At 42.5% G+C, this 18,330-nt stretch overlaps 1 protein-coding gene across 10 annotated transcripts in view; it reads left to right on the top strand.

Moving 5' to 3' along the window:
- The first annotated feature begins 384 nt into the window (after positions 1 to 384).
- LOC134226350 (uncharacterized) overlaps positions 385 to 18,330 on the top strand; it is a 34,893-nt gene continuing 16,947 nt past the window's right edge. For 2 of the 10 annotated variants that reach the window (XM_062707076.1, XM_062707070.1), the window contains exons 1-2: positions 390 to 942; positions 16,811 to 17,123. In XM_062707076.1, the coding sequence (XP_062563060.1) occupies positions 17,012 to 17,123 (112 nt within the window). In that variant the 5' untranslated portion in view covers positions 390 to 942; positions 16,811 to 17,011. Of the gene's footprint in view, positions 943 to 16,734; positions 17,124 to 18,330 lie in introns of all 10 variants that reach the window. The other 8 variants (XM_062707080.1, XM_062707079.1, XM_062707078.1 and 5 more) reach the window with 8 other exon arrangements.

Below are 18,330 nucleotides of genomic sequence, written 5' to 3'. Positions count from 1 at the left end.
TGAGAATGTTTATAATCACAAGGTTACTTTATTCAATGTTCGATCAGAATATTAAACCAAGTTATATAAAAATGGTTATATTACATTTAATATTCTTACTAATTCCATTCACCATCAGTGAAGCCAACCGTAAAACGTGTTTTTAAACTATTCAAGACACATTCAAAGTGATATCGCCTCATCACACGTATGTCTGAACCAAGAGCAATCATTCAGCTCGCGTGCGGATTCTCTCACGATCTTCCGCGTGATGGGTTTTGCTCCCGTCGTCGTGCGCGTCGACGTAAACAGAAACGCCATACTCTCGCGATCTTGGCCACCAATAATCCGCGGAGCAGACCAAGAGCGCTCCCGCGCATGGATCGCGCAGCTTCCAAGCAGAAAATTTCACTCCACCTTCAGTCAACCGTACCTGCATTATCTAATCGGATGCTTGGTGGGCTCTCACCGGCCTTCGTCATCACTCTCGGGTGGCGTTTCTTGTTTGGCATGGTGACCTCGGAAGTTTTTACTTTTTCGATTCGTTTCGAGTTGTTATCCCGTATAGGTTGATTGCGCCGCAATCGAAACCGGGCGCGCGTTGGTGCTAAATATCTGTGTCAGTGAAGAATTTTCCCGTAGCACCTGCTCCATTTGGATCGCAAACCGTTAGAACAGCGCTTGAGGCGTATTTTGTTTGGGTAAACCAAACTTCACGTGTATCGTTGCGTGCTACTTACGAGGGCTACCAGTTGAAAAGTTAGTGTTAGTATAGCTGGAAATGTGTGACAACAAAACCGAAGACAACCAAACTCGTACTAAGTGTGTACCAAATGCGAGCGACAAGAAGGTCAAACGTTCCCGTTTTCGTTGCTACAAATGAAGTCATCTTGTTTACATGCACGGCATAGGTCATGACTTAAGATAACTTGGTGACCGTCTATCGAAGATTTCTGTTCAATTGTGAGTTGAGACATTCGCATCAGTTTAATCAGAATGCAGCAGAGAATAGTTCTTGTGTATATATTTTTGCATTTGTTAATCCATGCACTTTCAATTTATTATCGACTTACAACTTACATGTTTATAGATTAATTGCTTTTCATTTAAAATGAAATGTTATTAATAGCTACTCAAATGCTATACATGGTTCGTAGTAATTTCATAATTTTTCCCTTCTCGTAGGTATAACAAAGTTGAACCGAAAGGCTATCATTTCACTCCAAAAACGAACTTTTATCAGAAGGCTCGGAGACTCATAGTGTTATATACCGATCGACACAGCCTCGACGCACTGAGCAAATGACTGTCCGTCCTCGCGTGTTTTTTTACGAGGGTTGTAGGCCATCAAAAATCTACGCGACAGAATCCTTTTTTTTATTTTTTTTTCTTGAGCAAGGGTAAACGGAAATCTGCAACCAGACACCTGAGGAGGTAACTCAGGTAGTGTGGGGTGGGTATGTCATGTAACTTTTACCCGACCCACTAAAACCAAAACCCTTTCGCCAGTCCGTACCCCCGGCCCGCAATTAAGCAATACATCAGGGGAATGCCGACAGGAACGGGACAGACACCTGAGCACCACACAATGCTCGAAGGCGAACAGGGCTGGGCTCCTGCCCGGCCTGCTAAAAATGTACCTCCCGGAAACACAGAAGGTGAAATCCGGGTCCTTTATCCTCCTTGCCTTGACACTCCCCCCCCTCGAGATCACGGGATGCTGCGACTATTGTTCATGCACTTCTTCCTCAATAACGGCTAGTTCGCCGTCTGACTGGCTGAGATCCACTACTACGTTGTCTCGATCCCTTGGCGGTCGTGCACGAACTTCCTGACTCCCCCGGCATCGAGAGTGGTCCACCAGCTCCGGCGAAGGATACTTTCGTACTGATGGTGCCCCGACTACCGGCGGCTCTCTATGCTTCCTACTCACCCACGTCGATACATTGGGGATGAGCCGGTCCACCTTCCACCTTCCACATTGTCCCAGTCCTGCTGCCACCTGATCATAGAGCCCAGTCTCACTGTGATCCTCACATTACTGGTTCCTCTCCGTTGGTAGCAATCGACATCCGCTGCTCGAGCTATGCAGATTGGGATCATCCCGGCGATAACATAAACTGCTTCCTATGAAATGGTTCATTAAACATTCACGATTCGGATGGATATCAGACGAGCACGCTATTCAACTTTCTACGATTACGTTTCGTCCTGCGTGCAGCTCCCTAGTCCTGGTGTTAGGAGGGACCCTTAACATACCTGACACCACGGCGCGGCCCTCCGACGAGACAGGAGGCTTGCGCAGGCCCAATAAGCCGCCTTTAAAAATAACTATTAGACTGGCCCAGGAAACAAAAAGTTGTCGGATTCCACGGGGCACCCCCCAGGATTGTGTCTTTTGGTGAGAAAATCAATCTCTCAAAATTTCAGCTCGATCGCTTGTTGCATAAGCTGGCGCATTTGATGGGAATTCCAGTCAAAATGTATAGGAAAATACACCTCCGTTACTCATTTGATCTGGAAATTTGTTCTGATTGCTCGATTGAGCTCAGAATTGCAAAAAGGACAGTTGGTATGTTACAGAACGATTTCACAGAACATTGTACGATGATCAAATGAACTTTTATATAGTTTTCGGCTGATGCGATTCGATCAATAAATCCAAAATTACACAATCCAGCTCCTAATAAATCAGCCGAAAGCTAAGTAAAAGTTCATTTAATCATCGTACAATGTTCTGTGAAATTATTCTGTAGCATACCAACTGCCCTTTTTGCAATTCGGAGCCCAATCGAGCAATCATAACAAATTTACAGATCAAATGAGTGACGGAGGTGTATTTTCCTATACATTTTGACTGGAATCCCCATACAAACCTCAAATCAAATGCGCCAGCTTATGCAACAAGCGGTCGAGCTGAAATTTTGAGAGATTGCTTTTCTCACCAAAAGACACAATCCTACGGCAATTCGACAACTTTTTTTATCCCCATACTAAGCTGGGCCAGTCTAATAACCATTACGAACGCCCTGCACGGGCAGCAGGGACTATGTCCAATGGCTTGACGATCCCTCCCCAGGCCATCTTCGAGTTGTGGTGCCTACCTAGGATGTGGTGGGGTTTGACAGTGGGCCCTGTTAAACCTCTATTAAAAGCTGCATGTATCCGCAAGTAGTCTCCGCCAAAGCGACCGTGTGCCGCTCAACGCGCACAAGCCCAAGTCCTGGTGTTAGGTGGGACGCTAAACAGCCCTGACACGACGGCCCTCCGACGAGACAGGAGGTTTGCGCAGCCCCAATAAGCGGCCTTTAAAAACAACCATTACGAACGACATAGAAGATAATACGGCTCGATACAATCGGCAACAACCTAGGCGACGAATAAAGGATCACGATTGGAAGCTTGGAACATGGAACTGCAAGTCGCTAGGCTTCGCAGGTTGCGGCAGGATAATCTACGATGACTTACATCCCCGCAACTTCGACGTCGTAGCGCTGTAGGAAATCTGCTGGACAGGACAGAAAGTGTGGAAAAGCGGGCATCGAGCGTGGACCTTCTACCAAAGCGAGCTGGGAACCGGCTTCATAGTGCTGGGCAAGATGCGCCAACGCGTGATTGGGTGGCAACCAATCAACGCAAGGATGTTCAAGCTAAAAAAAAAGCAGTTTCTTCAAATATAGCATCATCAACGTGCACTGCCCACACGAAGGGAGACCCGCCGACGAGAAAGAAGCGTTCTAGACATAGCTGGAGCAGACATACGATGGATGCCCACTGCGGGATGTCAAAATCGTCATCGGTGACATGAACGCTCAGGTAGGAAGGGAGGAAATGTATAGACTGGTCATCGGACCGGACAGTCTGCATACCGTATCGAACGACAACGGCCAACGATGCATAAACTTTGCAGCCTCCCGCGGAATGGTAGTCCGAAGCACTTTCTTCCCCCGCAAGAATATCCACAAGGCCACATGGAAATCACCTAATCAAGGAACGGAAAACCAAATCGACCACGTTCTAATCGACGGTAAATTCTTCTCCGACATCACGAACGTACGCACTTACCGCAGTGCGAATATTATTATTATCTTTATTAATGAGGTTTTCGGCCCTGGGTCGGTTCACCTCGCAGTAGTGCGAATATTGAATCCGACCACTACCTCGTTGCAGTATGTCTGCGCTCAAAACTCTCGACGGTGTACAACACGCGTCCGAGTCATCCGCCGCGGCTAAACATTGGGCGGCTACAAGACGGTAGACTAGCCCAAGACTACGCGCAGCAGCTGGAAGTGGCACTCCAAACGGAAGAGCAGATAGGCGCAGCGTCTCTTGAAGATAGCTGGAGAGATATTCGATCCGCCATTGAAAACGCCGCAGCCGCTGCATTAGGCACGGTGCCCTCGGATCAGATAAACGACTGGTATGACGGCGAATGTGAGCAGTTAGTTGAGGAGAAGAATCCAGCATGGGCAAGATTGCTGCAACACCGCACGAGGGCGAACGAGGCACGATACAATCGGGCGCGGAACAGACAAAACTTGATTTTTCGGAGGAAAAAGCGCCAGCAGAAAGATCGAGACCGTGAAGAGACGGAACAACTGTACCGCGCTAATAACGCACAAAAGTTCTATGAGAATTAAACCGTTCGCGTAAGGGCCACGTGTCACAGCTCGATACGTGTAAGGACATAAACAGGAACCTTTTTACGAACGAGCGTGAGGTGGTCCAAAGGTGGCGGCAACACTACAAAGAACACCTGAATGGCGATGTGGCAGACAACGGTGGAAGTATAGAAATGAACCTAGGAGCACGCGCGCAGGACATGCGACTTCCGGCTCCGAATCTACAGGAAATTCAGGAGGAGATCGGCCGGCTGAAAAACAACAAAGCCCCTGGAGTTGACCAACTACCAGGAGAGCGGTTTAAACACGGTGATGAGGCACTGGCTAGAGCGCTGCACTGGATATTTATGGATATTTATCAAGGTTTGGGAGGATAAGGTTCTGCCGCAGGAGTGGATGGAAGGTGTCGTTTGTCCCATCTACAAAAAGGGCGATAAGCTGGATTGTAGCAACTACCGCGCAACCATATTGCTGAACGCCACTCTGAAGGTACTCTCCCAAATTTTATGCCGCCGACTAATACCAATTGCAAGATAGTTCGTAGGGCAGTACCACGCGGGATTTATAGGTGAAGGCTCTACCACAGATCAGGTGTTCGCCGTACGTCAGGTATTGCAGAAATGCCGCGAATACAACGTGCCCACGTGACTTGGTAAACCAATTCGTCTATACTCCTGAGAAATTTGGAGAACATTCGGTTTAAACATATCTAGATTGTAAATCAGGTGCATGGCCTGATCGTAAATCAGCCTCATGACCTGTATGGACATCATAGGTTGCTATTGAGCCTGGTTGGCTTGGTCTGAACTCCACAATGATTTAGAGATCTAGGGCCTAGGGCCTGTATGGGTTGCTATTGTATTTGAATTGAGCCTAGTTGACTTGGCATATCAATTGGTCTGAGCTCCAAAATGATTTGGAGAACTTAGAACATCCGGGTTGGACATATTTAGGTAGCTGCTGGCTTTATACTATGCCCAGTTGACATGGTAGATCAAGTGTTCTAAACTCAGCATGATTTGGAGAACTTTGAACATACGATTTGGACATATCCAAATCGTAAATAATGCACGTGGTCTGGTGCAAAAAATATAATCGCTAGCTATACTGTAGCTGTACTGTTCGGGTCGTTTGTAAGTTTTTTCCATTATTTCGCGGGTATAAAAACTTTTAAATCGTGAACGATATTAAAGAATGTTCAATGAGCATTCTGGTATATTTTGTGAGTGTTCCGACGGTATACAAACGGCGTGATTCCAGGAATACATCCGCTATGAGCATGTCCGTAACGCCCGTTCGTAATCAAACCTGATTAATCAAACGAAAAAACAAAACCAGCAGTGCATTTAGTGAATTTATTCCCATCAGCAACAAATTGCATGTGCTTCTGTAAATGGCGCTTGGGGCCAATCATTTTATCAAGCGTTAGTGGTATTGTTTACAAAAGATGAGCATATTTTGTCTACTTTGCCAGTGATGATTTAAGACGTATGAATCCTCTAAGGGCCTGTATGGGCACCATGGGTTGCTATTGGCTTTGTACCGAGCCCAGTTGTCTTGGTAGAACAATTAGTCTACTGTCAAGATTCCAGAATGATCCAGAATGATCAGATTTACAACCTCAGTGATACGTTCAGGCGAGCCAGATATGTGTAACTGGCAATCATCGGCATACAAATGAAATCGACAGAATGATATGGCTAGTGGTAGGTCATTAATATGCATAGATAAAAGTAGTGGGCCGAGAATAGACCCTTGAGGCACACCACTTGATACGGGAATTCTGTCGGATTGAGTGTAATTAAAATCAACATTTTGGATTCGATTTGATAAGTAAGACCTTATCTAGTTCACGGAGAATGAATCTAACTTGAAATTTTCTTGTATTTTTTTTTTGCATGGTAGACGATGATTAATTGAGTCGAAAGCTTTACTGAAATCCAAAAGATGACCGTAATCATTTTACTGTCTAGAGCTCCTCTAATATCATTTTCAATTTTCATTAATGCAGTGATAGTACTACATGTTTTACGGTAGCCTTATTGCAGAGGGCATAATAAGTTATTACGGGTAAGATAAAGATTTAACTGTTTTGAGATAATGGATTCAAACACTTTCGAGAGAGCGCATAGTAGCTATGCTTATCGGACGATAGTCATTATCGGTAGCAGGATTTTCAATTTTACCTATTGGTATAATCCTTGCTATTTTCCAATCTACGGGGAACTCAGAAGTAGTAATACAGCAGTTAAAAATATCGGTAATGTACGGTAGAGTTACACATAAACATAACTAATAACTAATAACAAAATGTGTAGTGGAATTGAGTCATTGCCGACTGCTTCGCAATCTGCAGACACGAATTCTGCAAGAACATCATTATTAGACAAACATTCAAAAGAAAAGTTTGATGGTGCTCCAACGGCATTTTCGTTTTCATGCAAGGTAGAAGGAGTACAATGTGACCCAAAATAATTATTCAACTTACATCACCGCCGCCCATATTGCTGCTAGTTTGTTTAATACCAAGTCGCTTTATAGTCTTCCATAATTGCTTAGCCGAAAAATCGATGTTAAGTTGTGAAGAAAAATATTCCCTTTTCGTTTGTTTTCACTTCACGGTTAGGTAGATTACGAAGTTTAGCTCCATTTCTTACAATCATTTCTATCTCGTTTCGAACATTCATACGCATCACATCGGTTTTTGAAAATACGCTCAACACGTGTAGTAATCCATGGATTACTAGGATCTCTCACCGTTTTCTTCTTTAAAGGGGCATGACTATTAAGAGTTTCGAAGAAAAGTTTGTTAAAACAGCGAAGCTTATCGCTTACATTTGCACAGCAAAAAATACGATCAAAAGCACAATCACGCAGGTCAGATATAAATAAGTTTTTATCAATTTTATGGTAATCACGAGCCCAGTAAACTTCTGGGAGTGCCTTCGAATGTTTATACTTATAATCGACACAAATAAAATCGTGATCACTTATCTAAGTCACTAAGAGAAGATTGATAAACATTATTGATGCTTTTCGTGCAGTTTCCAGTAAACAAATCGATGACGGAAAAGGATCCAGACATGTGGCATGTAGGGGAAGTAAGAATTAACTTGAAAGACAGTGAATTCAGATTTTCAATCAATTTCGTGCATTTATTCGAATTCTGGGAATATAATATTCGAATAATGGCGAAAATACGAATTAAGCTGGATACATTTATATCAGGGGGCTTGTATATGACACCACACACCAGGTTCATGTGTTTCAATTTAACGAATAGAGAGTCAATCTAACTTTCAGATTTGAAGATGACCGAATACTTCAAATTTTTCTTTAACCTTAGTACGATTTTGAGGTCAATATGACCCAAAATGAAACTTCAAAGTAGAATAACTTTCTACCTGATAATCCGATCGTTCTGAAATTTCTTGACTTTTAATGTTTTGTGGGAATGAAGCATCTGAGATGAAAAAAGTATTTTAAGGTGCAACAGGAACGACCCCACAAAAAAAGTTACGAAAAATATCGAAAGATAAACTCATCAATTTTGTGGCTATGTGGTGATATGCTGGTTCTGGAGACAATGGCCACCGGGAAACGACTTCCACGGGGACCTTATCGGTCATATAAGGGGAGCATAAACATCGCTCCATATATGCCATTCGATCGCTAATTCTTCATAGACTCCCTTAAAACGGTAATGTATGGTCTATGAGAGGGCTTCCGACGAAAGTGGCCACTCCTGGTACATGCACGGTACCCCCGGGGAGCCCGCAGGAGGGGACATTTCCGTTTTAGCACCAAAATATGCCGTGCGGCGGCTCTTTCGTCATGATTTTCCACAAAATAAATTATTATGCGCTTGAAATCGATAATTGACAAAATTGGCCACTCCTGGAGCCTATGAGGTGCCCCCGGGGAACCCGTAAAAGAGGACATTTCCGTTTTAGCACCAAAATATGCCGTGCGGCGGCTCTTTCGTCATGATTTTCTACCAAACAAATGGTTATGCGCTTGAAATCGATAAGTGACCACATTGGCCACTCCTGGTACATGCAAGGTGCCCCCGGGGAACCCGCTGGAGGGGAGTGAGCACATATGCCACTCCTGGTACATGCAATGTGCCCCCGGGGAACCCGCAGGAGGGGACATTTCCGTTTTAGGCTGTGAACCATTCCACCGATTCGTTTAACTTTTAGTTAAAGTTTGACACTTCGATGGTTATTTCCCCATCGTGGTTAAAATTTTACTCTGAAGCCGACCCATTTGAGTTCTGACAGATTGATAGTTATTCGGAACGAAATGGATTTGGCGCCAATTTTCTCGCGAACAAAGTTTAACTATCGAACTGTCAAATCTAACCATGCTCCGGAGCAGGGTTATTTTTAACCACGGCGAAATAACCATCGAACTGTCAAATTTTAACTAAAAGTTAAACGAATCGGTGGAATGGTTCACAGCCTTAGCACCACAATATGCCGTGCGGCGGCTCTTTCATCATGATTTTCCACAAAATAAATGATTATGCGCTTGAAATCGATAATTGACCAAATAGGCCACTCTTGGAGCCTATGAGGTGCCCCCGGGGAACCCATAAAAGAGGACATTTCCGTTTTAGCACCAAAATATGTCGTACGGCGGCTCTTTCGTAGATGAATATAGATGATAATCCGCTCGAAATCGATAAGTGACCACATTGGCCACTCTTGGAGCCTATGAGGTGCCCTCGGGGAACCCGTAAAAGGGGACATTTCCATTTTTACACCAATATAAGCCGTGCGACGACTCTTTCGGCGTGTTTTCCCACCAAACAGATTGTCGTGCGCTCGAAATCGCTAAGTGACCACATTGGTTACATTTGTAATCTATGAGGTTCCCTCGGAGAACACGTAGAAGATGACATTTCCATTTTTACACTAACATATGTCATGCGTCGGCTCTTTGTGATTTTCCTCCAAATGGGTGCCCTCGAAATCGATTATTGACATATTGTCCACCCTTAGAACCTATGAGGTGCCCCCGGGAGCCCGTAGAAGAGTACATTTCCATTTTAACACCAAAATATGCCGAGCGGTGGCTCTTTCTTTGTTATTTTCTACCAAACAGATGGTCATGTGCTTGGAGTTGATTAGTGATATTGTCTACTCTTGGAACCTTTGAGGTGCCCTGCGAACCCGTAGGAGAGAACATTTTCATGGTTAAATCAAATGTACTGTGCCGCTAGCGGCAGCTCTCCATGTTTTCCAACATATAGATGGTTATGCGTTTGAAATCGATTTAGATCACATTGTCTACCCTGGCCACAAGTCTTCAAAAAGTTGGTTATGCGCTTGAAATTGTTCTTCATTTGAAATTGAGTACTGAGTCAAATTAAAAAATAGTTTCTGGGCTACTGTGATGGTTCCTTCGAACAGCTCTCCAAGGATTTTCTATTCCACATCTCGATATTACCATTAGTCGATGGTCCCTTCAATATCGACTCATAGAAGTTTGAGGTTTTTACCCATCGCCGTGGATGATATGAAAACGCAACATTTTGATATAAAAAAGAAAATTTCTCCTTCTGTGAGACGTTTCGTACATAAAGCATGCTGCAACATTCATTTTTTTCCACTAAAATAACTATTTTAAAATAATGTAGCCAGATTGCCTATTATGACCACCCCCGGGACCATAAAACGCAACACAGAGTTTGTTTACATACGTATTATGGTCCCCCCATTTGATTTACATGTTCCAATTCCACATGTTCCTGTTGCCTATTATGGACCCCCCTTGTGTGCTAGTAATGGACCCTCTAACAAATTAGTTAATATTACTTAATTTTAGTATCCCAAGCCAAAACAATTGCATGGAACAATTACCCTGATATGTGAAGCATTTTTATCAAACGGAAATTTGCAGGAAATCGTTGATTCCAGCGTTATTTTTTAGTTTTTGTTTAGAGGTGAATGATTTTCTTATCGGCTTTATCGTAAAATCTGTTTCAATTTGTTTAGAGGGTCCATTATACGCACGGGGTCCATTACTAGCACTCAGTCCCTAGTGGTGATGGTGCCTATATAAGAAAAGTCTAATATAAAACTAATAGGTAGATAGCTCTTATTTTTCATATTTGTTTATTTGCATTCTAAAATTTCCTGCTGAACGCAACTTATTGCAAGCCAATCGGGTGAGCATAAGTGCCAGAAAAGTGATTTTCTCATGCAGGTGCTGAAATTAGTATTTTGGCCATAGCTTCGGAGCCCATAATCCGATCTGGCCAATTTTCAATAGGAAACAATAGGGCAGGATTTTGCGTCGAATGCTATTTAATGCGAGCAAATCGGTTGAGGAAAAGTTCCTAAAAAGTGAGTGAGATTTTGTGTGCACAGACACTTTCAATGGATTCTTCGCGGCACTCCACAATTACCGAAACTGGGCCTGGGGTTCCCCCGGATTGATATTAGATTTCAAGAGCATAACCAACTATTTGATGGAAAATTATAGTGAAAGAGCCGCTACACGGCATGTCTTTAAGTAAGAGTAAGAGTATGCACGGAAATGTCCTCTCCTATGAGCTCCACGGCGGTACTTCATAGGTTCCAAAATGGAAAATGTGGTCACTTATTCATTTCGGTATAAAAACGGAAATGTCACCATCTACGGGTTCCCTGTGGGCATCTCATTGATTCCAAGAGTGGCCAATGTGGTCACTTATCGATTTCAAGCGCATAATCATCTATTCTGTAGAAAATCATGACAAAAGAGCCGCCACACGGCATAATTTTTTGCTAATACGGAAATGTCCCTTTCTTCGGGTTCCCCGGGGGCACCTCATAGGTTCCAAGAGTGGCCAATGTGGTCACTTATCGATTTCGAGCTGAATAACCATCTCTTTGATGGGAAAACACACCGAGAGAGTCACCGCACGGCATATTTCGGTGTTAAAACGAAAATGTCCCATTCTACGGGTTCCCTGGGGGCCCCTCATAGATTCCAGGCGTTGTCAATGTGGTCACTTATCGATTTCAAGCGCATAATCATCTGTTTTGTGGAAAATCATGACGAAAGAGCCGCCGCACGGCATATTTTGGTGCTAAAACGGAAATGTCCCATTCTACGGGTTCCCCGGGGGCACCTCATAGGTTCCAAGAGTGGCCAATCTATTCTGTGGAAAATCATGACGAAAGAGCCGCCGCACGTCATATTTCGGTGTTAAACGGAAATGTCCCTTTCTACGGGGTCCCCAAGGGCACCTCATAGGTTCCAAGAGTGGCCAATGTGGTCACTTATTGATTTCGAGCGAATAACCATCTCTTTGGTGGGAAAACACACCGAAAGAGTCGCCACTCGGCATATTTCGGTGTTAAAACGGAAATATTCCATTCTACGGGTTCCCTGGGGGCCCCTGGTAGTCTCCAAGAGCGGCCAATGTGGTCAATTATCGATTTCGACCGCATAATCATCTATTTTGTGGAAAATCATGACGAAAGAGCTGTCACACGACATATTTTGGTGTCAAAACGGAAATGTACCCTTTTACGGGTTTCCCGGGGGCACCTCATAGGCTCCAAGAGTGGCCAATGTGGTCACTTAGCGATTTCGAGCGCAAAATCATCTATTTTGTGGAAAATCATGACGAAAGAGCTGTCGCACGACATATTTTGGTGTTTAAACGGAATTGTCCCCTTCTATGGATTCCCCGGGGGCACCTCATAGGCTCCAAGAGTGGCCAATGTGGTCACTTAGCGATTTCGAGCGCATAATCATCTATTTTGTGGAAAATCATGACGAAAGAGTTTTCGCACGACATATTTTGGTGTTAAAACGGAAATGTCCCCTTTTACGGATTCCCCGGGGGCACCTCATAGGCTCCAAGAGTGGCCAATATGGTCACTTAGCGATTTCGAGTGCATAATCATCTATTTTGTGGAAAATCATGACGAAAGAGCTGTCGCACGACATATTTTGGTATCAAAACGGAAATGTCCCCTTTTACGGGTTCCCCGGGGGCACCTCATAGGCTCCAAGAGTGGCCAATGTGGTCACTTAACGATTTCGAGCGCATAATCATCTATTTTGTGGAAAATCATGACGAAAGCGCCGCTGCACGGCATATTTTGGTGCTAAAACGGAAATGTCCCCTCCTGCGGGTTCCCCGGGGGTACCTTGCATGTACCAGGAGTGGCCACTTTCGTCGGAAGCCCTCTCATAGACCATACATTACCGTTTTAAGGGAGTCTATGAAGAATTAGCGATCGAATGGCATATATGGAGCGATTTCTATGCTCCCCTTATATGACCGACAAGGCCCCGGTGGAAGTCGTTTCCCGGTGGCCATTGTCTCCAGAACCAGCATATCACCACATAGCCATAAAATTGATGAGTTTATCTTTCGAACGGTATATAAACTTTGTAATTCGGTTATAGTTTGACTGTTTTATAAGCATTTACATTTCTGGGTCAATATGACCCTAACATCTTATTCGTAAGTTTTTTCTAATATCCGAAGAAGGTTAAATAAAAGGAGACACTACCACTTCTTTTTTTCTTATTACGTCGATTAGATCTAACTATAGTGTATCCCGCAATCTCAGCAAACTCATTGGTGTTGGAAGATTTGAGCCACGTTTCAGCAATTGCAAAAACATCTAATGTAGACATGGTTAACAATCGATAGTTTTCGATGTTGCCAATTAGACTACGGGCATTATGCAGCCCAATTTTGATAAAATTCCTGGAGCGTTTTTGTAGGAAGGATTTTAGCCTATCATATTCAAAGTAATAGAATTTGATATTTGAATCATAGATGGATTCTTGGAATTGTATAACAGATGTGGAAACTGATTTTGGCAAAGAATTAGGATTGGTTGGTACAATGGTATTGACATTACTACATGGTTGGAGGAATTCTCGTTTTTTGCTTGAAACTCACGAAACTTCCGTCCATATATCCTTCCTCCGACGATTACAAGATGTAGATGTGGGCGTTTCGGAAAATTTATGAGCTGACGATTATTTTGGGTACATAACAATGTGAATTTGGCTGAGAATTTTCTGAGATATTGCCAAGTCAAATCCGGGTCAATATGCCCCGAACACCGTAAGTGTGAGTTTTTTGGAGCCCTTCAGGAACGTCGTACAAAGTAGGTCAACGTTTCATAGTTTTCCACGAAATAGGAAAATTCAAGAAGTTTTAGACGTTCACATTGTTGCGTTAAAAAGTTATTACAGTTTGAAAGTGCGATACGGGTCATATTGACCCGAACACGTTAGGAAGGTTGAAGGATTTAACTGACATTAATCTTGTGTGGTTGTGACAATTTTAGTGAACAACAATGGAAGATTTTGATTGAGGCAGTGCAGATTTGTTCGTGTTTTGCATTGGACGTAGATCGATCGGAGATCGCGTCCAGACGTGTTTTCTTCAGTAAGCAGAACGATCGGCCGGTCATCGAAATTTTGTTCTGCTCTGTGCGGTAAGCAGAACGATCGGCCGGTAACCGAAATGTTGTTCTGCTTCGTGCGTGTGTGTAAACTAATTAGAAAGTAAAAGTTTAAATCGCGTCTAGGCATGTTTTCTCCAGTAGGCAGAACGATCGGCCGGTCATCATAGTTTTATTCTGCTTTGTGCGGTAAGCAGAATGATCAGCCGATCACCGAAAATTTGTTCTGCTTTGTACGGCATTTAAAGAAATTAGTATTGTTTTCATCGATCAAACTACACGCTATAGGGGAACTGGGGGTAGGACGCCCACGTTAAGGAAAATGCCATTTTTATCAATGAAAACCACCATTTCAGCCAGTTTTCATCAGCGCATACTGAAGAACAGCATATCTGCGACTGACTACCGATAACAGATATCTAATTGTCCATTTTATTGCACAGAAATTTGATTTTTAAAAAGCACCCGAAAAAAATGATTTTGAAACCATGCGGGGTGAGATGCGCCAGTGGATGGGTTAAAACGCGCATGTGCTTATCGTACTGATTTACATTTTAATTGCCTACATTAAGGCAATTAACCGAATGTTTCAGCTGTTTCGGTCATACGAAATGAGCATGGGCGTAATGCCCCACACCGACCTCAGAAGTTTGAAGGCCCAAAAAATCGTTTTAAAACCATTTTTGACGACGATTTCGTGTGGAACATAAAGAACACGAGTAAGCAGCATGGCTCATGGCTCAATTATTAATTTATCAATGTATAACAGCGACAGAAAGACTAAATTCCACCGAGCTAGAATTGCATCAAAACACGCATAAATCGTTTTTTCGAGTTTTTCATGTATGACTAGAGAAAAATCATGAAATATATGTATCCAATGGCAATATTTTTCATTTTTTTGCTTTATCGTATAGACTATTGAAAATAATCAAAATGGGGATATTTAACCTTATTCAGGGGTGGCGCGTTTTAACCCCTATGGGCGTGCTACCCCCACTTCCCCTACACGACATGCCGTTTATCAAAACGAACCCTGCCACACTCCCTACCCCATATATCCAACATCCCAGTGATCTCTCGTGGAAGTGCAGATGACTCGTCGGCTTCTATCAAAGCGAGTATCACGTCAACAATTTCCTACCTATTCCCTAATTGACCTGCATTCGGACACGGCCGGCGCTGGTATTGCTTATTTTTGGGTCACCAGTTCTTACACATTGAAGATGATGTTAGTCCCAAACTTCATCTGTTGGTTCTCTGTGTAATTACAGCTGACCTGGCAATAACGGAGTAGCAACCGTGGGCGGTCAATCATGCTCATGCTCATGCTCACAACAATGGAAGATTTTGATTGTCATTTTTGGGTCGCACAGATTGCCCAGCATCGTTCATTTCAAATAGAAATACACAATTTTGGAATAATTTTTTTTTTGCATTATTTTTGATAATACTTTGAAAATACATTTTTTTCCTGAAGAAAGAATAATATTGGCCATATTTTCCCTAAACAAAAACCCAGAATAATCCACAAGTAAAACCCATAAGAGAGGTCAAAATTGCCCTCTAGAGAGATAGATTCAATTATTTTCACCAATTCACATTCAATTATGTACATTTGCATTGCAGTAGTTCTTGAAAAAATAAATTTTGAAATTTTTGAAAAAATTGAGAAAAAGCGAGAAATAAATATTGTTTTTATTAACTCTGGAACGCAATAGCCGATCATGCCAATTTTCAATAGCGAAACACTAGGCCACATTTCGCGTCGAATGCAACCTGTTCCGAGCGAATAGGATAGTCGGAGTTGGAGTCGATTGATATATAACACTATGGGCCTCCGAGTCCTTCTATAAAAAGATTGGGTTTGGAGCAGGGATTGAACTTATCATTTCATTATCATTTAGTATTCAGCCAATAACTCATTCCAGAGGCGGAATTCCGAAAAGTGTTGTATGGCGGACTTATAGTGCTGATTCCCCTCTACAACTTTGTCTAAGGGTACATTACTCTATGTCTAATATTACCAGCGTGAAACGCTAGGATCACTCAAAATACTAAATGATAGTAAGTGTTATTATCATTTAGTATATAAAATGATACTAGCGTTTCACTCTGTTAATGTTAGACATAGAGCAATGTACCATTGACAAAGTTGTAAAGGGGAATTAGCGCTAGAAATCTGCCATACAACAGTTTTCGGAATTCCGCCTCTGGAATGAGTTATTGGCTGAATACTAAATGATAATGAAATGATAAGTTCAATCCCTGGTTTGGAGCGATCCTTTAGCCTTTGCTTATACCTAGTATACGAGTAATGCAAAAACTCAGAGAATTCATAATAGCATTTTAGGTGAATGGATTCCATTATTTCCATATGTATTATTAGCGGTTGTTTGAGTATAAAAATAATAAAATAAAAAAAATATATAATAAAAAAATCGGTTTTGAAAATTGGAGAAAAAACTAATCTATTTACATACAAATTTATGAATATTTTCCCATAATATGCTTGTTTGACAGAAATATGCTTTGAAAAGTGTTTCTTTACAAACATATGCGCTCTAAAATTACTACTTGTTGCATAATACATGACTTAATTTAAAGTTTTAGCTAGATCTCAGTTGTAGATGTTCAATAAACTTCAGCGTACATCACCGTACTAGAACTCCGCGTATTGAAACTAAGATGAATTGTTGTAGTTCACATTACAGGCGTTCGTTGGTACGAAATTCTGGACAGTTGTCGTACATTGAAATCGTTGTCACATTCTTCCAGTTACCCAAACCACCGAGAGGATTAATTAAACCAGCGCCGTCATTCCGAAAACCAGCAAACATCGTATACGCACCCACAGTGTTGCGGTCGGAGTCCCACTATCAGCGAGCGTTTGCGTTCCGTATGGAGGAGAAAGTGGCACGCTTTCGAAACCCGACTCGAAGTCATAGTGCGCAATTATAGAACAGCAATAATCGTAAAATGCCGTGCTCTTGCTGTTCTTGCGGCGGCGGCAGCGGCAACAGCAGCAGTGCGACAAGTGGCGAAAATGGTTCTCGCTATCCCTACGACCAAGACGGTGGAAATGTAACAGGTTGGTATGTTGGTATATGAAGGGTATGGGTGGGGGGTTTACCCCGGCGTGGAACAGGAAAAACGTTTATGGTGGATTTATGTGTGCATCTATATGTACATATGTGATATACATTTTTCCTTTTAAGTTATATTTAAGGTTAATGAGCTGTTAAGTAGAATCACACACTCACTTAGCGGAAATACGTTAAATAGGGAAGGCAATTAGAATGACCATTTCGTTAATTGGAATATTTTTTATTTTAATTTCATGCTTTCGCGAACACGGTACGAGGAACACTGTTCCGAAAGAGAAATATTAAATATAGATTATAAGTCTTTAATTCGAATTAAAGCTTGTGAATAATTGCCAGAAACTTTCTTTGCCAGGGTCAGATCGCCTTGCAACCTCGACTGTTCATTACCTGTATTAAGTTTAAATTTAACACTACCTTGCTCGAGGTCGATTGGCTTTTGATATGTAAGTTTCAGTGAATTCATGTCAACCATTTACCAACTAATATAGTTAAAGCTTTCTTATGCATATTAATGATATAAATATAAGTTGGTATTAATGAACGATCTTACGGAACAGTCTTTCGCAAAATTGACTTTTTCCAGGCCTGTCACTGACAATAAGAGAATGTCGCTGCATAATCAGGACCCTTCCAGTAGGTTAACAAGGGCTCTTCCCAGTCATTATGAAAAATAAGATTCCGGTTCGAGATTGTGCCAAACCCACCTAAATGAAGGACGAAGAACAAGAAAAACGAACGATTTCCACTGACCTAGTTTCTACTTCATCAATTAAAGATAATTGATTCGCAAAATGAAAAATTATGCTCCCGTGCATAGTAGGTCTCATTTCCGCTACTTTTGCAATCATTCGATCGGCAGCATCCGGACGGGACTTTTCCTCTCGTTTGCCGCGCAAGCAAGATGTAGGTACCTAATGTAATGTGAATCTGATTGATAGGAAAATGAAACATCATCGCGCAAGCTGCTCCCTATCGCATATTATGCATACATAGGTAGGTAGGTTGATATCTGTTTCTGCTATGCTGGCTCTGTTGGCTGGGGCGAGGATAGTTAGTAGATACTGTACTAACCTAATCCAGTTTGTCTTCTACATCAGCATAATCACGAGAAACGGGAGGCGGCATTTCGCCAGTTCGCCCGGGTCAAGTGAAGAGCAGAATCAGCATCATTTCTTCGCATCATTCCGATGG

Source organism: Armigeres subalbatus, chromosome 3, assembly GCF_024139115.2.
Source record: "Armigeres subalbatus isolate Guangzhou_Male chromosome 3, GZ_Asu_2, whole genome shotgun sequence".
Lineage (NCBI taxonomy): Eukaryota > Metazoa > Arthropoda > Insecta > Diptera > Culicidae > Armigeres > Armigeres subalbatus.
Note: the sequence above shows the minus strand (reverse complement) of the source record. Positions and strands in the feature narration are given on the sequence as shown.